Genomic DNA, 25,080 nt, shown 5'->3' on the forward strand with positions numbered 1-25,080 from the left:
CTATCCATCACCAGAGATCAGAGGTGACATCACTGAGAATGCCTCCTATCCATCACCAGAGATCAGCGGCGACATCACTGAGAATGTCTCCTATCCATCACCAGAGATCAGCGGTGACATCACTGAGAATGTCTCCTATCCATCACCAGAGATCAGAGGTGACATCACTGAGAATGCCTCCTATCCATCACCAGAGATCAGCGGTGACATCACTGAGAATGTCTCCTATCCATCACCAGAGATCAGACATCACTGAGAATGTCTCCTATCCATCACCAGAGATCAGCGGTGACATCACTGAGAATGTCTCCTATCCATCACTAGAGATCAGCGGTGACATCACTGAGAATGTCTTCTATCCATCACCAGAGATCAGAGGTGACATCACTGAGAATGCCTCCTATCCATCACCAGAGATCAGAGGTGACATCACTGAGAATGCCTCCTATCCATCACCAGAGATCAGCGGTGACATCACTGAGAATGCCTCCTATCCATCACTAGAGATCAGCGGTGACATCACTGAGAATGCCTCCTATCCATCACCAGAGATCAGCGGTGACATCACTCTCTGAGCGGAGTACTGGTCGGTGCGTGAGCCGTGAGCGGAGGGCTGCTCCGTGTGCACAGTAGTCAGTACTCTGAGGGCTGCTCCGTGTGCACAGTAGTCAGTACTCTGAGGGCTGCTCCGTGTGCACAGTAGTCAGTACTCTGAGGGCTGCTCCGTGTGCACAGTAGTCAGTACTCTGAGGGCTGCTCCGTGTGCACAGTAGTCAGTACTCTGAGGGCTGCTCCGTGTGCACAGTAGTCAGTACTCCGAGGGCTGATCCGTGTGCACATTAGTCAGTACTCTGAGGGCTGATCCATGTGCACAGTAGTCAGTACTCCGAGGGCTGATCCGTGTGCACAGTAGTCAGTACTCTGAGGGCTGATCCGTGTGCACAGTAGTCAGTACTCTGAGGGCTGCTCCGTGTGCACAGTAGTCAGCACTCTGAGGGCTGCTCCGTGTGCACAGTAGTCAGTACTCTGAGGGCTGCTCCGTGTGCACAGTAGTCAGTACTCTGAGGGCTGCTCCGTGTGCACAGTAGTCAGTACTCTGTAGCTGGCAGCAGAGCTGCGGTGGTCGCCCCTCGGTGGTGACGGCTGTGGATGCAGGTGGAGGCGATGCTTCTGGCCACATCAGTATATCTGTATTTTCCTCTCTTTTTCGCTTTTTCCGTCTGTGGGAGAACTCCGGCCTCACCTTTTGCATCTCCCTTTATTCCATCCAAATAAACTGTAATTACTCATCAGGAGGTGGAGGCGGCTGGAGAAGTCCTGATATTTCGTGAATCGCTCTCAGCCCAATCTGTATTTACTGTGCACAGTCTGCTCCTCCATTAAGGCTCGCACCAGGCAACTGCTGATCTTCCTTTAATTGAGTTAATGAGCCAGAAATGTTAAAGAGCATCTCTGACTAATATCCTTCCAAGGAAGCAGCAGCATAAAATGAAGTAGTGAAGCAGCTGTGTTCAGCTTCTTCAGCATACGGCGCGGTTTCTTGCTACTCACCATCAGATTTGTAATATCATCCACCACCACTAGAGGGCAGTGTGTATGCAGCTTCTATGCAGGTCAGCATGAGCCATATAGAGCTGTCTACAGAGCTGCCCCCTATTGGTGGCAACAGGCAGAGTAAATTTTTCTTTTCTTTTCATGTAAGAAGAGGAGCGTACCAGAGAAATATTAAAGCTCGAGTACAACTCAAAGACTTTGTGAGGTTTCTTTTCTTAGTATTTTTTTTTTTAAATTCTATCTTTTACCAGTGCCTCTTTAGGGACCTGTAAATTGTGTATTATTCCAGTGCAGCCATGTGTGATGTTATAGGTTGCTGATGTCCTCCTGACCTCACTGACTCTTCTTCCAGGTGACATAGCAGAGCTCCAGTATAATAACCATCGATCGGTCAGGGCTCATCAGCTGTCAGCCATAATCCGCTCTATTTGCAGCCCTTCTCCTGCCTTCACCTGTAAGGAAGCCTCGGGCCGCCCGGAAACTGGGCTGAATGATTGGTTAGAAGGAGTCTGATTAGAAGGGGGTCAGTAAAAAATCCTCTGTGCTGCTGTGGGACATCGCTCCTTCTCTAAGAACCGGCTTGTGACTTTGAACTTGTCTCATCTCCCTACATCTTGTTGTGAGGGGACAGGTCACCATTCCCTATCTGCCCTTCTGAAATACTCTGTGCTGCTCTGGGCCCCTACTTCTTCTCTTGTGACCTTTTTACTTTGCTTTATCTCATATGAGGACACTGCTCCTTTTACAGGATTGTTTAGGTCTGTGATTTCCCCTAGGTTAACAACTTCTTTTCCTGAAATCCTCTGTGCTGCAGTGAGCTTTACCATTCACTATGTAGCTCAGGTATATTTGTTTCCTCTGTTTCTGTTACTAATGGCAGCAATGAATTGATGTATCTTTTTGTTCCGTCTGCACGATGTGAGCGATTCCCCGGCACCGGTTTAGGCTCTAAAATGGATTCATCTCGTTCTGTGATGTCTTGGAATAGTTTGGATTCTCCGCTGCCTGTGAAAAGAAACGATTCATTAATTATTTAACGAGAGCCGTAGATGTGACCTTCCTTGTGGGTCATCTTCAGATGACGCTTACTAGAATGCAGTCTCCTCATTAACTCCCATTCAGAGACATACAAGGCGGAGCGCGGCCCACGTGTTAGATCCCCATAAGATACGCACACGTGCAGCATGGAGACTCAGGTGCTACCCACATTCACGGTCCCCGCGAAATCCTCCTCTTATAGGGTCACTGCGCCTGGCGGAGGAGACACCACTTTTTGCAGTTTGCCAAGGAGGACCACGGAGGGTCGCACAGATCCCCCCACTGCCACCAATGTGTCACGATGGCACCAGGAGGGTCGCACAGGTCCCCCCACTGCCACCAATGTGTCACGGATGACACCAGGAGGGTCGTACAGATCCCCCCCACTGCCACCAATGTGTCACTGATGACACCAGGAGGGTCGCACAGATCCCCCCCACTGCCACCAATGTGTCATGGATGGCACCAGGAGGGTCGCACAGATCTCCCCCCCCCCACCCCACTGCCACCAATGTGTCACGGATGACACCAGGAGGGTTGCACAGATCCCCCCCACTGCCACCAATGTGTCACGGATGGCACCAGGAGGGTCGCACAGATCTCCCCCCCCCCTCCCCCCCCACTGCCACCAATGTGTCACGATGGCACCAGGAGGGTCGCACAGGTCCCCTCCACTGCCACCAATGTGTCACGATGGCACCAGGAGGGTTGCACAGATCCCCCACTGCCACCAATGTGTCACGATGGCACCAGGAGGGTCGCACAGGTCCCCTCCACTGCCACCAATGTGTCACGATGGCACCAGGAGGGTCGCACAGGTCCCCTCCCACTGCCACCAATGTGTCACGGATGACACCAGGAGGGTCGCACAGATCCCCCCCACTGCCACCAATGTGTCACGATGGCACCAGGAGGGTCGCACAGATCCACCGCCACCAATGTGTCACGGATGGCACCAGGAGGGTCGCACAGATCCCCCCCCCCCCCACTGCCACCAATGTGTCACGATGACACCAGGAGGGTCGCACAGATCCCCCCCCACCGCCACCAATGTGTCACGGATGACACCAGGAGGGTCGCACAGATCCCCCCCCACTGCCACCAATGTGTCACGGATGGCACCAGGAGGGTCGCACAGATCCCACTGCTTTCACCAGTTTGTCACAGATGCCACTGGAGGGATCCTGTGTCCTGTACGTTTCCTATATTACACTCGTTCCATAAAAACTGAACTCGTCTTTAGTGTGAACGTGGCCTGATCAGGGGGTACAGCCAGGTGACTCCTGTGATCCCCTGGGGTTTGGCATCCTGATGGCAGAGTTTAGGGGCGCTGGAGTCACTTTAGGAACCTACTAAAAAGTTTTGTTCCTCCTGAGAGTTCTCGTAGTCACATCACGTCTCCATTAAAGCAGCGACAGCAGCGTAATTAGTGCAATCAGGACGTAAAGAGACTCTTGAAAAGGTATTTAATGGGCGCCGCAGTGATTTCTGTGAGTATGTTCCTTCTGGGGGTCCAGACGTCTCTCCAGACCTCCAGTCTTGACTTATAGCTGACTAGGAACCAATCACACAATTATTTATTGCAGGAAAGATGGAAGAAATCCTGCAATCTGTGAATCTGATCTCCAGTCCGGGGCTAAATGTCTGAGAATACTGACCTGTGGTTCCTTATTATGGCAGCAGTCTGAAGTCTACCTTCCTCCTCCTCCTCCTCAAAAACTGCTTTCTTGTTTCTTGCTGTACACTGCAGCTTTGCTTTCTCTTGTAGAAGCACATCAGGAAGTCGTCTTTTAGGAATGTAGATGCGTGATGTTTATTGATGAGGTGCTGAGACTTATCGCTACAATCCTTTCCTTCTAGATAATGTTGGGCAGCAAAACCAGGTGGAAGTGATGAAAGCGTCCACCCCCAACCATCACCCGCTGCTGGAGACGAAGGAGCGTCGCTCGCCCCGCGCAGAGAAGCCGTCGGTGTTTCGCTCCAGCTCTCCGGTTTTCCCTCTTTCTCCTGAGTCTAGAGCCAGGTAGGATGCAGAAAACCATGAATATATATATACAGTATATACACTCACCGGCCACTTTATTAGGTACACCATGCTAGTAACGGGTTGGACCCCCTTTTGCCTTCAGAACTGCCTCAATTCTTCGTGGCATAGATTCAACAAGGTGCTGGAAGCATTCCTCAGAGATTTTGGTCCATATTGACATGATGGCCTCACACAGTTGCCGCAGATTTGTCGGCTGCACATCCCAAAGATGCTCCATACAAGGCAGGATGGATCCATGCTTTCATGTTGTTTACGCCAAATTCTGACCCTACCATCCGAATGTCGCAGCAGAAATCGAGACTCATCAGACCAAGCAACGTTTTTCCAATCTTCTACTGTCCAATTTCGATGAGCTTGTACAAATTGTAGCCTCAGTTTCCTGTTCTTAGCTGAAAGGAGTGGTACCCGGTGTGGTCTTCTGCTGCTGTAGCCCATCTGCCTCAAAGTTCGACGCACTGTGCGTTCAGAGATGCTCTTAGGCCTACCTTGGTTGTAACGGGTGGCGATTTGAGTCACTGTTGCCTTTCTATCAGCTCGAACCAGTCTGCCCATTCTCCTCTGACCTCTGGCATCAACAAGGCATTTCCGCCCACAGAACTGCCGCTCACTGGATTTTTTTTCTTTTTCGGACCATTCTCTGTAAACCCTAGAGATGGTTGTGCGTGAAAATCCCAGTAGATCAGCAGTTTCTGAAATACTCAGACCAGCCCTTCTGGCACCAACAACCATGCCACGTTCAAAGGCACTCAAATCACCTTTCTTCCCCATACTGATGCTCGGTTTGAACTGCAGGAGATTGTCTTGACCATGTCTACATGCCTAAATGCACTGAGTTGCCGCCATGTGATTGGCTGATTAGAAATTAAGTGTTAACAAGAAGTTGGACAGGTGTACCTAATAAAGTGGCCAGTGAGTGTATGTACGCGATCTCTGCTCTTCTGAAGAGACGGAGGGTGTGAACGCAGGAGTTTCCAAAAATGATATAACTAAAAGAATTAAAGGGCGTCTCCACAACCATGACAACAATCACCTGCTCGAGCCTATGAGGACAGCACTGCCTCTAGATCTCCCCGAAAATGATAGATAAATGTGACAACACAACAGTGTTCCACTGCACTATGTGTCAGTGTGTAAGATATAAGCAAATGGTACATGATGTAGGTACAGATAGTACTGCCTCCCCCTCTCTCATTGTAGATGATATAAGTACAGATAGTACTACCCCCCCTCTCACTGTACATTAGGTAAAGATAGTACTGCCTCCCCCTCTCTCATTGTACATGATATAAGTACAGATAGTACTGCCTCCCCCTCTCACTGTACATAATGTAGGTACAGATAGTACTGTCTCCCTCTCTCACTGTACATAATATAGGTACAGAAAGTACTACCACCCTCTCTCACTGTACATTAGGTAAAGATAGTACTGCCTCCCCCTCACTGTACATGATATAGGTACAGATAGTACTGCCTCCCCCTTCTCACTGTATGATATAGATACAGATAGTACTGCCTCCCCCTTCTCACTGTATGATATAGATACAGATAGTACTGCCTCCCCCTCTCACTATATGATATAGATACAGATAGTACTGCCTCCCCCTCTCACTATATGATATAGATACAGATAGTACTGCCTCCTCCCTCTCACTGTATGATATAGATACAGATAGTACTGCCTCCTCCTTCTCACTGTATGATATAGATAAAGATAGTACTGCCTCCCCCCTCTCACTGTGCTTGATATAGGTACATATAGTTCTGCTTCCACTTTTCTCCCTTTACATGTTGTATGTATGGATAGTACTGCTTATTTGTCATTCCATTTAAATTATGTAGTCTAAGATAGCACTTCCTCCTTGTCTCTTCATGTAAATGATGTAGGAACAGATAGTACTGCCTTCTTGTCTCCTTGTAAATGATAAAGGAACATATAGTACTGACTCTCTGTCTCTCTATCTAAATTACGTAGTTACAGATAGAACTGGTCTTTTCCTGTAAATAATTAAGGTGCAGATAGTACTGCTTACTTGTCTCATTTTGTAAATGATGTAGGGACAGCTAGCACTGCCTCCTTGTCTCTTCCACTAAATGATGAAGGTACAGTTAGAACTGCTTTCCTGAATTTTCTTGTAAATCTAGGGACAGATAGTACTGCCTCCCTGTCTCTTCCTGTAAATTATCTATCTACAGATAGTACTCGTCTCTTCCTCTAAATGTTGTAGGGACAACTAGTACTGCTTCCCTGTCTTTTCCTTTAAAATGACTTAGGGTACCGTCACACAGTATCATTTTAATCGCTACGACGGCACGATCCGTGACGTCGCAGCGATCGTATGATCATCGCTCCAGCGTCGTAGACTGCGGTCACACGTTGCAATCACGGCGCTGGAGCGATGCCGAAGTCCCCGGGTAACCAGGGTAAACATCGGGTTACTAAGCGCAGGGCCGCGCTTAGTAACCCGATGTTTACCCTGGTTACCAGCGTAAACGTAAAAAAAAAAAACAGTACATACATACATTCCGGTGTCTGTCCCCGGCGTTCTGCTTCTCTGCACTGTGTAAGCACCATAGCCGGAAAGCACAGCGGTGACGTCAGACGTCACCGCTGTGCTCGCTTTCTGGCTGGCCGGCGCTCACACAGTGCAGAGAAGCTGAGACGCCGGAGGACAGACACCGGAATGTAAGTATGTACTGTTTGTTTTTTTTACGTTTACGCTGGTAACCAGGGTAAACATCGGGTTACTAAGCGCGGCCCTGCGCTTAGTTACCCGATGTTTACCCTGGTTACAAGCGAACACATCGCTGTCACACACAACGATCCAGCGATGTCAGCGGGTGATCAAGCGATGAAAGAAAGTTCCATACGATCTGCTACGACGTACGATTCTCAGCAGGGTCCCTGATCGCTGCTGCGTGTCAGACACTGCGATATCGTAACGATATCGCTAGAACGTCACGAATCGTACCGTCGTAGCGATCAAAATGGTACTGTGTGACGGTACCCTTAAGAATAGATAGTACTGCCTCCCCATCTGTTCCTCTATATGATGTAGGAACAGATTGTACTGCCTCCTTATCTCTTTCTGTAAATTATGTAGGGACAGATTGTACTGCCTCCTCATCTTTCTGTAAATTATGTAGGAACAGATTGTACTGCCTCCCCATCTTTCTGTAAATTATGTAGGAACAGATTGTACTGCCTCCCCATCTCTTCCTATAACTTATGCCTAAACAGATAGTGCTGCCACCATAGCTTTCTGTACATGTTGTAGGTACAAATAGCACTGCTTCCCCATCTCTCCCTGTAAATGATGTGTGAGCAGATAGTACTGCCTCCATATCTCTTCCTGTACATGTTATAGGTACAGATAGTACTACTCCCCTGACTTTTCCTGTAAATGATGTAGATACAGACTGTACTGCATCCCTGTCTCTCCCTCAAAATGTGGGCACATAAGGCTCCATTGGTTATAGTCTTAGGATTTCCTTTTTGTACCAATGCTGCATTAAACATTAACTCGTCTACGGATTCGGGGATCCCCAGCAGTGGATCCCCTATGATCATTTTAGCCAGGGTGGAGATAGAAAAGGAGATGAATATTTGCATTCTGTGTCCTAATGAGCAAGACTGCAATCTGTCACTGATGCACCTTCCCTTCCTTACAAGATGCAAGTAAGTAACCTCCTCCTGGCTCAGTGACCACCTCCTGGCTCAGAGACCTCCAGGTTCAGGGGCCTCCTCCAGGCTCTGGGACCTCCTCCAGGCTCGAGGACCTACTCCAGGCTCGAGGACCTACTCCAAGCTCTGGGACCTCCTCCAGGCTCTGGGACCTCCTCCAGGCTCGAGGACCTCCTCCAGGCTCTGGGACCTCCTCCAGGCTCTGGGACCTCCTCCAGGCTCTGGGACCTCCTCCAGGCTCTGGGACCTCCTCCAGGCTCTGGGACCTACTCCAGGCTCGAGGACCTCCTCCAAGCTCTGGGACCTCCTCCAGGCTCGGGGGGGGGGCGCTCCTCCAGGCTCGGGGGGCCCTTCTCCAGGCTCTGGGACCTCCTCCAGGCTCAGGGACCTACTCCAGGCTCTGGGACCTCCTCCAGGCTCAGGGACCTCCTCCAGGCTCAGGGACCTCCTCCAGGCTTGGTGACCTCCTCCAGGCTTGGTGACCTCCTCCAGGCTCGGTGACCTCCTCCAGGCTCGGTGACCTCCTCCAGGCTCGGTGACCTCCTCCAGGCTCGGTGACCTCCTCCTGGCTCGGGTTGGAGGGGGCTTCCTCCAGACTCGGGGACCTCCTGTATACAGTGCGTGGCTGTATGTCCTCTATAATATCGAGCTGAACTCTCACTTCTCGATGCCGTTTTGTGGATTTCATCATTAATTCCTCATCTAATTTTACTTTGTAGCAGTGTAACATTTGCTGCACTTTAATTGCAGACCAGTGTTAGAATGTAAGAGATTGTGTGCTGTGCTGGATACGGCCTCGTGCGGAGGCAGCGCGCCATGAAGTGGCTTCATTACGGCCTCCGCTGCACACAGGGTCATTAGTATTTTAAGAAGCCGAATTTCAGGAATGAAGTTGAGCTTCAGGATGACTTTTTAAATGAAAAATCTGTTATTTCTTGATTAAGTAGCTCCCATGATATTTGGGTGACCACTATATGCCTGCTGTCTGCAGTATAATGCACTGCCTCTTCATGCTGCACAGACTTGTTTTTGCTTCTTCTATATCTTAGGTTTTAATGACTCTCTAAGGGAGGAGGCCATTGCCTGCCTGTCATCTCCTATAGCCTCGATTGTCAGGGTTTTTAAGGCTGATGAGCGGCCACAGTGATCAGACTTCTGCTTCCCACATTTCCAGAGCTCGATCCATTATTAAGCGGCTGCATAAAAAAGGCAGATTTACGTTCAAGGGCAGCGAGAGGGAAATGTAATTTCACTTTGGCTTATTAAATTTAAGATCGAATCCTGACTTGGATGAATTGAAGATGTTTCCTCCGCGTCTCTGGAGAACGCCAGTGCTTGCTGCCAAATCTCCTGCTTATTTCATGTCTGAGTCGCGTAAACTTGGTATTCCAGGGCTTTTGTGTTGTTTTGGCCCTCATCCCTCTGCAGGTCGGCCTGGAGTTGTCTGGAATACGTGGCTTATTTGTTGCTAACATGGATCCGTTCAGACTCTGTTTATTTTCAATCAGTTGCTTTCTCATTACCCTGAAATGTAAAGTCTGCTTATTATAAATCATTGTCTACTAACCACTTAATGTTCTTCAGAGCTGCACTCACTATTCTGCTGGTGCAGTCACTGTACATACATTACATTACTGATCCTGAGTTACATCCTGTATTATACTCCAGAGCTGCACTCACTATTCTGCTGGTGCAGTCACTGTGTACATACATTACATTACTAATCCTGAGTTACATCCTGTATTATACCCCAGAGCTGCACTCACTATTCTGCTGGTGCAGTCACTGTGTACATACATTACATTACTGATCCTGAGTTACCTCCTGTATTATACCCCAGAGCTGCACTCACTATTCTGCTGGTGCAGTCACTGTGTACATACATTACATTACTGATCCTGAGTTACATCCTGTATTATACTCCAGAGCTGCACTCACTATTCTGCTGGTGCAGTCACTGTGTACATACATTACATTACTGATCCTGAGTTACATCCTGTATTATACCCCAGAGCTGCACTCACTATTCTGCTGGTGCAGTCACTGTGTACATACATTACATTACTGATCCTGAGTTACCTCCTGTATTATACCCCAGAGCTGCACTCACTATTCTGCTGGTGCAGTCACTGTGTACATACATTCCATTACTGATCCTGAGTTACATCCTGTATTATACCCCAGAGCTGCACTCACTATTCTGCTGGTGCAGTCACTGTGTACATACATTCCATTACTGATCCTGAGTTACATCCTGTATTATACTCCAGAGCTGCACTCACTATTCTGCTGGTGCAGTCACTGTGTACATACATTACATTACTGACCCTGAGTTACATCCTGTATTATACCCCAGAGCTGCACTCACTATTCTGCTGGTGCAGTCACTGTGTACATACATTCCATTACTGATCCTGAGTTACATCCTGTATTATACTCCAGAGCTGCACTCACTATTCTGCTGGTGCAGTCACTGTGTACATACATTACATTACTGATCCTGAGTTACATCCTGTATTATACTCCAGAGCTGCACTCACTATTCTGCTGGTGCAGTCACTGTGTACATACATTCCATTACTGATCCTGAGTTACACCCTGTATTATACTCCAGAGCTGCACTCACTATTCTGCTGGTGCAGTCACTGTGTACATACATTACATTACTGATCCTGAGTTACATCCCGTATTAGTCTTGTAACTTGTGCTAATAATTCCACTATCAGTTTCTCTGAGGGTGAAGTCAGACGGCCGCTTAGATCGGACCTGAATGCCCGCACAGGCCGCGGCTCTCCCCACCTGGGCGTGCGCTTAGAAATACACGGAGCTATCACGCTCGGGTCAGGAGACCCCTACGTCCTGCTCTGCGGTCCGATCTCAGTCCGATGTATACGGGGCCCCCTAGTCGCCGGTGTTGGGGTGCCGGTTAGATGACTGCAGAAATCCAGGTGAAGCGACTACACTTGAAGCAAACACTGAACAAGCAGGACATGCTGAGCGAGTTTAGCTCTGAAGTCTCCAGTATAGTGACTGCTGCTTTTGGCTATGAAACCTGTAGATTTGCCGTGACTGTGGCACAGGTGAATGTTTGCCCCAGTAATGCGCTGCTATCTACCGTACTACTTCTGTGTCCGGGTGAATGATGTGATCTGTGTTAGTGTGGCGTTAGGACCTGATCGGGGCCGTATTATCAGATATTCCGGATTACTGAGCGTTCTCACACTCCTTTGTTGTCTGTCCTGCCTGAGGCTCTTGCTCGCGCCGCTATATTTGTGGCTCTGTTCCTTCCTCTGCTGACCCTGGCTTCCTCTCTTCTGTAGTCACTGTTTGGCCGCTGCTGCTGATGTTGGGGCAGATATTTCTCCCTGCAGTTCACGTCGTCACACTATCAGCCGGACGCTTCTAAACTATTTCTCAGCCCTGTGATATTTGATGAATCTGTCATCTTCTGTATACATCCGCACTCATTACCACCGAAGTGACACCGCGAGAAGAATATATAAAAGTGTGCGGCGAGGCCGGAGGAATGTGGTGTAGATTGTGGTGCGTGCATGAGAATGGCGCGGAGCAGGGACCCCGGTCACCGTCCTCCCTCTGCTGACATGTAAGCGCAGTATGCTGACCCTATGGTATAGATAAATGTGTGTGAGCGGTGCAGGTCCAAAGTGTCTCCAGAAAGTCCATGACTAGGGCCATGACACACTGAGCCCTGGGGTTTGGAATAATGACGCTGACACCTGGGGTATGGGATAATGACGCTGACAGTCTGGGTACAGGATAATGACGCTGACAGTCCGGGTACAGGATAATGACGCTGACAGTCCGGGTACAGGATAATGACGCTGACAGTCCGGGTACAGGATAATGACACTGACACTCGGGGTACAGGATAATAATGCTGACAGTCGGGGTACAGAATAATGACACTGACACTCGGGGTACAGGATAATAATGCTGACACTCGGGGTACAGGATAATGACACTGACACTGGGGGTACAGGATAATGACGCTGACACTCGGGGTACAGGATAATGACACTGACACTGGGGTACAGGATAATGACGCTGACACTCGGGGTGCGGGATAATGACACTGACACTCGGGGTACAGGATAATGACACTGACACTCGGGGTACAGGATAATGACACTGACACTGGGGTACAGGATAATGACGCTGACACTCGGGGTGCGGGATAATGACACTGACACTGGGGGTACAGGATAATGACACTGACACTGGGGGTACAGGATAATAATGCTGACACTCGGGGTACAGGATAATGACACTGACACTCGGGGTACAGGATAATGACACTGACACTGGGGGTACAGGATAATGACGCTGACACTCGGGGTACGGGATAATGACACTGACACTCTGGGTACAGGATTATGACACTGACACTCTGGGTACAGGATAATGACACTGACACTTGGGGTGCAGGATAATGACACTGACAGTCGGGGTGCAGGATAATGATGCTCACAGTTGGGGTACTGGATAATGATGCTTACTGTTGGGGTACGGGATAATGACTCACTGTTGGGGTACGGGGATAATGGCGCTCACTGTCCAGGTACGGGATAATGATGCTCACAGTAGGGGTACGGGATAATGACACTTGGGGTACAGGATAATAACACTTGGGGTACAGGATAATGACACTGCCACTTGGGGTGCACGATAATGACGCTCAGTGTCGGGGTACGGGATAATGACGCTCACTGTCGGGGTACGGGATAATGACGCTCACTGTCGGGGTACGGGATAATGACGTTCACTGTCGGGGTACGGGATAATGACGTTCACTGTCGGGGTACGGGATAATGACTCCCTGTTGGGGTACGGGATAATGACACTCACTGTCGGGTACGGGACAATGATACTTGGGGTGCACGATAATGACGCTCACAGTCGGGGTACAGGATATTGACGCTGACACTTGGGGTACCGGATAATGGCGCTGACATTGGGGTACCGGATAATGATGCTGACACCGGGGTACAGGATAATGACTCTTGACAGTCGGGGTGCGGGATAATGACGCTGACACTTGGGGTACCTTATAATGGCGCTGACATCGGGGTACAATATAATGACGCTGACACTCGGGGTACCGGATAATGATGCTGACACCGGGGTACAGGATAATGACTCTTGACAGTCGGGGTGCGGGATAATGACGCTGACTGTCGGCGTACAGGATAATGGCGCTCACTGTCGGGTACGGGATAATGACACTCAGTTGGGGTACGGGATAATGACACTTGGGGTGTACGATAATGACGCTCACAGTCGAGGTACAGGATAATGACGCTGACACTTAGGGTACCGGATAATGGCGCTGACATCGGGGTACAGGATAATGATGCTGACACCGGGGTACAGGATAATGACCCTGAGTGTCGGCGTACAGGATAATGGCGCTCACTGTCGGGGTACAGGATAATGACCCTGAGTGTCGGCGTACAGGATAATGGCGCTCACTGTCGGGGTACAGGATAATGACCCTGAGTGTCGGCGTACAGGATAATGGCGCTCACTGTCGGGGTACAGGATAATGACGCTGACTGTCGGTGTACAGGATAATGGCGCTCACTGTCGGGGTATGGGATAATGACACTTGGTACAGGTCCTTGTCTGTGACTTTGGGGGGCAGGATTTTGAGCCCCTTTACACGAGCTCCCAGTACTGGGCTTACATGGCCTTCCTCCTTGTCGGCAGTCAGTGTCTTCGCTTGTGCTGCCGACCGCTTGCTCTCTCATCTATGTCGGGTGTATCTGTGTTGTGCTGTCGATTTCTGGATCTCCAGGAAAGCTTTTTGAGCCTTTCTTTTTGGCAATCACTGATCCCCCAGCTCAGCTGACACAAGACGGCGTTGTGTGGACGCGTGCATTTGTCCTCGGTGCTCTCTGTATTGGTGAGCGCTCTCGTCTGTCACGCACAGTGAGCTCCTGCGTCCCGGACATCTGCGGCGTGCGTGTGCTTACATTACACATGTGTGCTCCATACGTCCCCCGCCTGCACCCCCATCCTGCTATTCATCACTGGGAGATAATAAAGTGTCGTCCTAAACAAAATATATTATTATTAATGGGGATTAGAAATGCGAAGGAGCGTGCGAGCACTAACCCGAGAGCGCAGTCAGACATTAATGACTTCCTCGCTGCTGCCTGCAGACGCTGTGCGGAGCGCCATGGTCGGCCCTCGCCTCCACTGAGAACATGGCCGTCCTCTCCGGTCAGACGGGATAGGACAGGACGTTGCTACATTTCCAGTGTTAGGATGATATGTAATATCGGTGATCCGTGTATGCCGCCATCGTGCCGGAGCAACGGCCACGTTCCTAGAAGAAGCCTTCGTTGGGTTTTTTATGGGCCCTTTTGCAGTATGTGTTGGTTACAGCCATGGTCGCCCAGTTCTGTACTATTGTGCCACCATTTTTCCCTTTTCTCCATGGCAGTGACACAAGTCAGACCTCCATGTGGAGACATTGAATGATCATTCACCAGCACAACTTTCCCTGGATGTGTGACGAGACTGGAAGCGGCGGACACAACCTCGGTGCTCCGCCGGCTGCTGCTCAGCAGAAATAATTACACTTTAGGCACCAAGCGGGACGGCACAATTTCTAATTACAGTGACGGTCTGTCTTTTGTTTTTTCTCTGCGCCGCGTCCCTTTAATTGTCGCTCGCACACTGGGCTGATTTCGCAGGAAGACACTTAACCCTTTGGTGTGTTTGCTCTGGTCGGATTCCAGCTTCGTTCTTGCTCTGCCGGCATCGCTCTGCTGTTGAGCAAAACTGTACCCAGCGGGAATCAGAGAGGCGACGTATGGTACTGACCCGGTCCATGGGCATAAATGGGTCCCCTGTGGGCACAGGCCCTGTTATTAGCCACACACAATGCTTTCCGATGTGCCCCGTGATGAATTCATCCTTATAATCCCATTTATTTCCTGCAGGGATCCATGTGCAGAATACAGAACATTGCATGTGAGGGAGATGTTACAGAAATGATGCATCTCATTAATGTTGCACAAATTCTGTGGATTCTCCTTGTCCTGGGGGTAAATCCACAATATAACCCACATTTATCACAGATTGTGCAGTATAGTTTATGCAGTGTCAGCCTTCTGGTTGTGCTGGTCACAGAGCTCACTGCCGACATTGAGCAATAATCCCTCCTAAATCTGCCCCCTGTTTTCCGTCACCCCCAGGTCCCCTCCGCCGCTGGTTCTCAATGAGGGAGCGGCAGCTGTATGTGCAGAAGAGTAATGGAAACTTTCCTTGCGTAGATCTAGGACGGGACATGTCGGCCTTCTCCGCACACACGGGTGAGGATCACGTCCGTAATCACTCACCCCCTGACCTTCACCATCCTCGTATATTACACACAACATGAATGTCCGCTGCCTTGTGTCAGGAGAATCGACCTTGAATGTGAAAATATCCGTTTCCTTGGGAAGTAATTTGTACAGATCTTTTCATTCTTGGAAAACTTATCTGAAAATACCAAAGCAGGCCTGCGCTGATGTGAAGGTCGGGTCACGCTCCTGTCACTGGGTGGAATATATGCGGGAATCGCATCACATCATTGTGCCGTCACCGGGGACCCAGGGATTCCTCGTTACAGTCAGCTCTGCCATATTATACCTCAAAGATCAGTGCACACAAGTCACGTACTCCGGGATATATTGTGTATGTCTGCCATACTATACAGCAAAGATCAGTGCACACAAGTCACGTACTCCGGGATATATTGTGTATGTCTGCCATATTGTACAGCAAAGATCAGTGCACACAAGTCACGTACTCCGGGATATATTGTGTATCTGTCTGCCATATTGTACAGCAAAGATCAGTGCACACAAGTCATGTACTCCGGGATATATTGTGTATGTCTGCCATATTGTACAGCAAAGATCAGTGCACACAAGTCATGTACTCCGGGATATATTGTGTATGTCTGCCATACTGTACAGCAAAGATCAGTGCACACAAGTCACGTACTCCGGGATATATTGTGTATCTGTCTGCCATACTATACAGCAAAGATCAGTGCACACAAGTCACGTACTCCGGGATATATTATGTATCTGTCTGCCATATAGTACAGCAAAGATCAGTGCACACAAGTCACGTGCTCCGGGATATATTGTGTATGTCTGCCATATTGTACAGCAAAGATCAGTGCACACAAGTCACGTACTCCAGGATATATTGTGTATGTCTGCCATATTGTACAGCAAAGATCAGTGCACACAAGTCACGTACTCCGGGATATATTGTGTATGTCTGCCATATTGTACAGCAAAGATCAGTGCACACAAGTCACGTACTCCGGGATATATTGTGTATGTCTGCCATATTGTACAGCAAAGATCAGTGCACACAAGTCACGTACTCCGGGATATATTGTGTATGTCTGCCATACTATACAGCAAAGATCAGTGCACACAAGTCATGTACTCCGGGATATATTGTGTATGTCTGCCATATTGTACAGCAAAGATCAGTGCACACAAGTCACGTACTCCGGGATATATTGTGTATGTCTGCCATATAGTACAGCAAAGATCAGTGCACACAAGTCACGTACTCCGGGATATATTGTGTATCTGTCTGCCATATTGTGCAGCAAAGATCAGTGCACACAAGTCACGTACTCCGGGATATATTGTGTATCTGTCTGCCATATTGTACAGCAAAGATCAGTGCAGACAAGTCACGTACTCCGGGATATATTGTGTATGTCTGCCATACTGTACAGCAAAGATCAGTGCACACAAGTCACGTACTCCGGGATATATTGTGTATGTCTGCCATACTGTACAGCAAAGATCAGTGCACACAAGTCACGTACTCCGGGATATATTGTGTATGTCTGCCATACTGTACAGCAAAGATCAGTGCACACAAGTCATGTACTCCGGGATATATTGTGTATCTGTCTGCCATATTGTACAGCAAAGATCAGTGCACACAAGTCACGTACTCCGGGATATATTGTGTATCTGTCTGCCATATTGTACAGCAAAGATCAGTGCACACAAGTCATGTACTCCGGGATATATTATGTATCTGTCTGCCATATTGTACAGCAAAGATCAGTGCACACAAGTCACGTACTCCGGGATATATTGTGTATCTGTCTGCCATATTGTACAGCAAAGATCAGTGCACACAAGTCACGTACTCCGGGATATATTATGTATCTGTCTGCCATATTGTACAGCAAAGATCAGTGCACACAAGTCACGTACTCCGGGATATATTGTGTATGTCTGCCATATAGTACAGCAAAGATCAGTGCACACAAGTCACGTACTCCAGGATATATTGTGTATGTCTGCCATATTGTACAGCAAAGATCAGTGCAGACAAGTCATGTACTCCGGGATATATTGTGTATGTCTGCCATATAGTACAGCAAAGATCAGTGCACACAAGTCACGTACTCCGGGATATATTATGTATCTGTCTGCCATATAGTACAGCAAAGATCAGTGCACACAAGTCACGTACTCCGGGATATATTATGTATCTGTCTGCCATATTGTACAGCAAAGATCAGTGCACACAAGTCACGTACTCCGGGATATATTGTGTATGTCTGCCATATAGTACAGCAAAGATCAGTGCACACAAGTCATGTACTCCGGGATATATTGTGTATGTCTGCCATACTGTACAGCAAAGATCAGTGCACACAAGTCACGTACTCCGGGATATATTGTGTATGTCTGCCATATTGTACAGCAAAGATCAGTGCACACAAGTCACGTACTCCGGGATATATTGTGTATGTCTGCCATATAGTACAGCAAAGATCAGTGCACACAAGTCACGTACTCCGGGATATATTGTGTATGTCTGCCATATAGTACAGCAAAGATCAGTGCACACAAGTCACGTACTCCGGGATATATTGTGTATGTCTGCCATACTGTACAGCAAAGATCAGTGCACACAAGTCACGTACTCCGGGATATATTGTGTATGTCTGCCATACTGTACAGCAAAGATCAGTGCACACAAGTCACGTACTCCGGGATATATTGTGTATGTCTGCCATATTGTACAGCAAAGATCAGTGCACACAAGTCATGTACTCCGGGATATATTGTGTATGTCTGCCATATAGTACAGCAAAGATCAGTGCACACAAGTCACGTACTCCGGGATATATTGTGTATGTCTGCCATACTGTACAGCAAAGATCAGTGCACACAAGTCACGTACTCCGGGATATATTGTGTATGTCTGCCATACTGTACAGCAAAGATCAGTGCACACAAGTCACGTACTCCGGGATATATTGTGTATGTCTGCCATATAGTACAGCAAAGATCAGTGCACACAAGTCACGTACTCCGGGATATATTGTGTATGTCTGCCATACTATACAGCAAAGATCAGTGCACACAAGTCATGTACTCCGGGATATATTATGTATCTGTCTGCCATATAGTACAGCAAAGATCAGTGCACACAAGTCACGTACTCCGGGATATATTGTGTATGTCTGCCATATAGTACAGCAAAGATCAGTGCACACAAGTCACGTACTCCGGGATATATTGTGTATCTGTCTGCCATACTATACAGCAAAGATCAGTGCAGACAAGTCACGTACTCCGGGATATATTGTGTATGTCTGCCATATAGTACAGCAAAGATCAGTGCACACAAGTCACGTACTCCGGGATATATTGTGTATCTGTCTGCCATACTATACAGCAAAGATCAGTGCAGACAAGTCACGTACTCCGGGATATATTGTGTATGTCTGCCATACTGTACAGCAAAGATCAGTGCACACAAGTCACGTACTCCGGGATATATTGTGTATGTCTGCCATATAGTACAGCAAAGATCAGTGCACACAAGTCACGTACTCCGGGATATATTGTGTATGTCTGCCATACTGTACAGCAAAGATCAGTGCACACAAGTCACGTACTCCGGGATATATTGTGTATGTCTGCCATATTGTACAGCAAAGATCAGTGCACACAAGTCACGTACTCCGGGATATATTGTGTATCTGTCTGCCATACTATACAGCAAAGATCAGTGCAGACAAGTCACGTACTCCGGGATATATTGTGTATGTCTGCCATATAGTACAGCAAAGATCAGTGCACACAAGTCACGTACTCCGGGATATATTGTGTATGTCTGCCATATTGTACAGCAAAGATCAGTGCACACAAGTCATGTACTCCGGGATATATTGTGTATGTCTGCCATATTGTACAGCAAAGATCAGTGCAGACAAGTCATGTACTCCGGGATATATTGTGTATGTCTGCCATATAGTACAGCAAAGATCAGTGCACACAAGTCATGTACTCCGGGATATATTGTGTATGTCTGCCATACTGTACAGCAAAGATCAGTGCACACAAGTCACGTACTCCGGGATATATTATGTATCTGTCTGCCATATTGTACAGCAAAGATCAGTGCACACAAGTCACGTACTCCGGGATATATTGTGTATGTCTGCCATACTGTACAGCAAAGATTAGTGCACACAAGTCATGTACTCCGGGATATATTGTGTATGTCTGCCATACTGTACAGCAAAGATCAGTGCACACAAGTCACGTACTCCGGGATATATTGTGTATGTCTGCCATACTGTACAGCAAAGATCAGTGCACACAAGTCACGTACCCCGGGATATATTGTGTATGTCTGCCATATAGTACAGCAAAGATCAGTGCACACAAGTCACGTACTCCGGGATATATTGTGTATGTCTGCCATACTATACAGCAAAGATCAGTGCAGACAAGTCACGTACTCCGGGATATATTGTGTATGTCTTCCATATAGTACAGCAAAGATCAGTGCACACAAGTCACGTACTCCGGGATATATTGTGTATGTCTGCCATATTGTACAGCAAAGATCAGTGCACACAAGTCACGTACTCCGGGATATATTGTGTATCTGTCTGCCATATTGTACAGCAAAGATCAGTGCACACAAGTCATGTACTCCGGGATATATTGTGTATGTCTGCCATACTGTACAGCAAAGATCAGTGCACACAAGTCACGTACTCCGGGATATATTGTGTATGTCTGCCATACTGTACAGCAAAGATCAGTGCACACAAGTCACGTACTCCTGGATATATTGTATATCTGTCTGCCATATTGTACAGCAAAGATCAGTGCACACAAGTCACGTACTCCGGGATATATTGTGTATCTGTCTGCCATACTATACAGCAAAGATCAGTGCACACAAGTCACGTACTCCGGGATATATTGTGTATGTCTGCCATATAGTACAGCAAAGATCAGTGCACACAAGTCACGTACTCCGGGATATATTGTGTATCTGTCTGCCATACTATACAGCAAAGATCAGTGCACACAAGTCACGTACTCCGGGATATATTGTGTATGTCTGCCATATTGTGCAGCAAAGATCAGTGCAGACAAGTCATGTACTCTGGGATATATTATGTATCTGTCTGCCATATTGTACAGCAAAGATCAGTGCAGACAAGTCATGTACTCCGGGATATATTGTGTATGTCTGCCATATAGTACAGCAAAGATCAGTGCACACAAGTCATGTACTCCGGGATATATTGTGTATGTCTGCCATACTGTACAGCAAAGATCAGTGCACACAAGTCACGTACTCCGGGATATATTGTGTATGTCTGCCATATAGTACAGCAAAGATCAGTGCAGACAAGTCATGTACTCCGGGATATATTGTGTATCTGTCTGCCATATTGTACAGCAAAGATCAGTGCACACAAGTCACGTACTCCGGGATATATTGTGTATGTCTGCCATATTGTACAGCAAAGATCAGTGCACACAAGTCATGTACTCCGGGATATATTGTGTATCTGTCTGCCATATTGTACAGCAAAGATCAGTGCACACAAGTCACGTACTCCGGGATATATTGTGTATCTGTCTGCCATATTGTACAGCAAAGATCAGTGCACACAAGTCACGTACTCCGGGATATATTGTGTATGTCTGCCATATTGTACAGCAAAGATCAGTGCACACAAGTCACGTACTCCGGGATATATTGTGTATGTCTGCCATATTGTACAGCAAAGATCAGTGCACACAAGTCACGTACTCCGGGATATATTGTGTATGTCTGCCATATAGTACAGCAAAGATCAGTGCACACAAGTCACGTGCTCCGGGATATATTGTGTATGTCTGCCATATTGTACAGCAAAGATCAGTGCACACAAGTCATGTACTCCGGGATATATTGTGTATGTCTGCCATATTGTACAGCAAAGATCAGTCCACACAAGTCACGTACTCCGGGATATATTGTGTATGTCTGCCATATTGTGCAGCAAAGATCAGTGCAGACAAGTCATGTACTCCGGGATATATTGTGTATGTCTGCCATATTGTACAGCAAAGATCAGTGCACACAAGTCACGTACTCCGGGATATATTGTGTATGTCTGCCATACTGTACAGCAAAGATCAGTGCAGACAAGTCACGTACTCCGGGATATATTGTGTATGTCTGCCATACTGTACAGCAAAGATCAGTGCAGACAAGTCACGTACTCCGGGATATATTGTGTATGTCTGCCATACTGTACAGCAAAGATCAGTGCACACAAGTCATGTACTCCGGGATATATTGTGTATGTCTGCCATATTGTACAGCAAAGATCAGTGCACACAAGTCATGTACTCCGGGATATATTGTGTATGTCTGCCATATTGTACAGCAAAGATCAGTGCACACAAGTCATGTACTCCGGGATATATTGTGTATCTGTCTGCCATATTGTACAGCAAAGATCAGTGCACACAAGTCACGTACTCCGGGATATATTGTGTATGTCTGCCATACTGTACAGCAAAGATCAGTGCACACAAGTCACGTACTCCGGGATATATTGTGTATGTCTGCCATATAGTACAGCAAAGATCAGTGCAGACAAGTCACGTACTCCGGGATATATTGTGTATGTCTGCCATACTGTACAGCAAAGATCAGTGCAGACAAGTCACGTACTCCGGGATATATTGTGTATGTCTGCCATACTGTACAGCAAAGATCAGTGCACACAAGTCACGTACTCCGGGATATATTGTGTATGTCTGCCATACTGTACAGCAAAGATCAGTGCACACAAGTCACGTACTCCGGGATATATTGTGTATGTCTGCCATATAGTACAGCAAAGATCAGTGCACACAAGTCACGTACTCCGGGATATATTGTGTATGTCCGCCATACTGTACAGCAAAGATCAGTGCACACAAGTCACGTACTCCGGGATATATTGTGTATCTGTCTGCCATACTATACAGCAAAGATCAGTGCACACAAGTCACGTACTCCGGGATATATTGTGTATCTGTCTGCCATACTGTACAGCAAAGATCAGTGCACACAAGTCACGTACTCCGGGATATATTGTGTATGTCTGCCATACTGTACAGCAAAGATCAGTGCACACAAGTCACGTACTCCGGGATATATTGTGTATGTCTGCCATACTGTACAGCAAAGATCAGTGCACACAAGTCACGTACTCCGGGATATATTGTGTATGTCTGCCATACTGTACAGCAAAGATCAGTGCACACAAGTCACGTACTCCGGGATATATTGTGTATCTGTCTGCCATATAGTACAGCAAAGATCAGTGCACACAAGTCATGTACTCCGGGATATATTGTGTATGTCCGCCATACTATACAGCAAAGATCAGTGCACACAAGTCACGTACTCCGGGATATATTGTGTATGTCCGCCATACTGTACAGCAAAGATCAGTGCACACAAGTCACGTACTCCGGGATATATTGTGTATGTCTGCCATATAGTACAGCAAAGATCAGTGCACACAAGTCACGTACTCCGGGATATATTGTGTATGTCTGCCATACTATACAGCAAAGATCAGTGCACACAAGTCACGTACTCCGGGATATATTGTGTATGTCTGCCATACTATACAGCAAAGATCAGTGCACACAAGTCACGTACTCCGGGATATATTGTGTATGTCTGCCATACTGTACAGCAAAGATCAGTGCAGACCGTGCACACAAGTCATGTACTCCGGGATATATTATGTAAATGTCCGAGAAACGTTTACTAGTGGAAAAAAAATAAAAATCAGCCATCCAAAGACTTCAGCCATGAAGAAACACCATGCCAGAATCTAGCAATCAGAGACATTTCCCTGAGATGGCACAGCCGGTGTGGAGGGGCCGACCTGCGAGTGCTCCCCTTCCCTGCAGCGAGGCTCTGCGCGGACCTCCACTGTAATCCACAGTCTCCCCTGATTTTAATGTCTCCCTGCAATAACCCACCAGCTCTCCATCAGTGCTGAGCTCCCGTTTCCACTTTCTGACCAATGTGAATATCGGGAGGAAAAGCTGCTGATCCAGAGACCCTTCAGCCGACAGCTATCTAAGGTGGACGGACACATTTCGGCCATCATTCACATTATAAGAATTTCCTGAGGTTTTCTGTGCGACTTCTGCTCCCCCAATCCCCAGATTTATAGTGTAATAAGGTGAACACGTTGTGGGAAATCATCTGCATGAAATTGGGGGAAAGCTGCGTATATTCTGCTCATTCCTCTGCAGATTTCCTCTGCTGATTTCGTCTTACACAGTGTGGATTCTCTCGTGGATTTGTACCCGAGTCTGTGAACGTGGCCGGGTGCTGATCATTGGGGGCTGATGGGGGTCTGTGCAGAGCGAGGTTACAGGACCAGAGATGTTAGTTTGCTGTTACTTTACAGCAGGGGGGGATCATTTATTCTACACTATTTAGCAGCCCTGTTCACACGAAGATTTGTTGCAGATTTGTCACTTTTTCTTTCTGCACAGATTTGTCACAAAACCTGAAGGGTTTCCTGATGCAGCACAGTGAATGGGAATCCTGAAGTCTTGTGCACACGGCGCTTACTTGTGACTTACAGATTTAAATCCACAGCGTCTATCGTTTCAGCATTTTTTGCTGCTGATTTCACGCATACTAATGAGTGGGTAAAAATCTGCACCAAAAATGCATGTAAAAGACGAGGCTGTGTGGGAACTTCTGTCTGCCGTAATCAAGCGTCACGGAGCTCCAGAACCCTCCTCATCGCCCATCACCGCATCCTTTCTGCGGCTGTTTATTTATAAAGGATAACAACCCATTACTTTTACTATCCCTGTAGATGTACGAGTGTCCATGAAGATGACGGCACCTTATAACGAAGGCCGCCGCGAAGCTTGTTGTGGATTTTACAGCGACACTGTCTCATCGACGTCCCTATCACTGTATCGATCGCCCGCCTCTTATTTATGGACCTCCGGGCTGAGCATTGTCCAGCGCTCGCCGGCTTCAGTGGCTCATTATTACATTCATACAATGATGGATCGTGCAGTTACCACAACCTCGATGCATGCCTGGCTCATGATTTCACATTTTGCTGACTTGCTGTCGCCATTTTCTTAGCAGCTACTGAAGCAAACTCTCATCGGCAGATCTTACAGAAGACATTTTAGACCTTCGCATCTTTGCTTGGGGGGCATGTCCTTCCATTATGGGCAGGATCTGCTGTATTGCTCATCTGTGCTGTGGGGTTGATATAGGCAAAATATACACGAGATGAATGTGCCATGAAAGGCTCCACTGAAAGACAGCACTCGTCTGCCATCTGAGATCCTTACTAAATAGAAAACCGAAGATGAGGGCAACTTTTTAAAGTGCAGCTTAGTAA

General features: G+C 47.5%; 1 protein-coding gene across 5 annotated transcripts in view; it reads left to right on the top strand.

The window, feature by feature from the left end:
- The window catches only part of RAD18 (RAD18 E3 ubiquitin protein ligase), a 232,811-nt gene that overhangs the window by 110,034 nt on the left and 97,697 nt on the right, over nt 1-25,080 (top strand). For all 5 annotated transcript variants that reach the window (XR_013218460.1, XM_077276771.1, XM_077276773.1 and 2 more), the window contains exon 11: nt 4,453-4,615. Coding sequence is in view for 4 of the 5 variants with exons in the window: in XM_077276771.1 (XP_077132886.1) it covers nt 4,453-4,615 (163 nt within the window). In the remaining variant the exon portion in view is untranslated. The remainder of the gene's footprint in view (nt 1-4,452; nt 4,616-25,080) is intronic.

This window comes from Ranitomeya variabilis, chromosome 8 (genome assembly GCF_051348905.1).
Source record: "Ranitomeya variabilis isolate aRanVar5 chromosome 8, aRanVar5.hap1, whole genome shotgun sequence".
Taxonomy (NCBI): Eukaryota; Metazoa; Chordata; class Amphibia; order Anura; family Dendrobatidae; genus Ranitomeya; species Ranitomeya variabilis.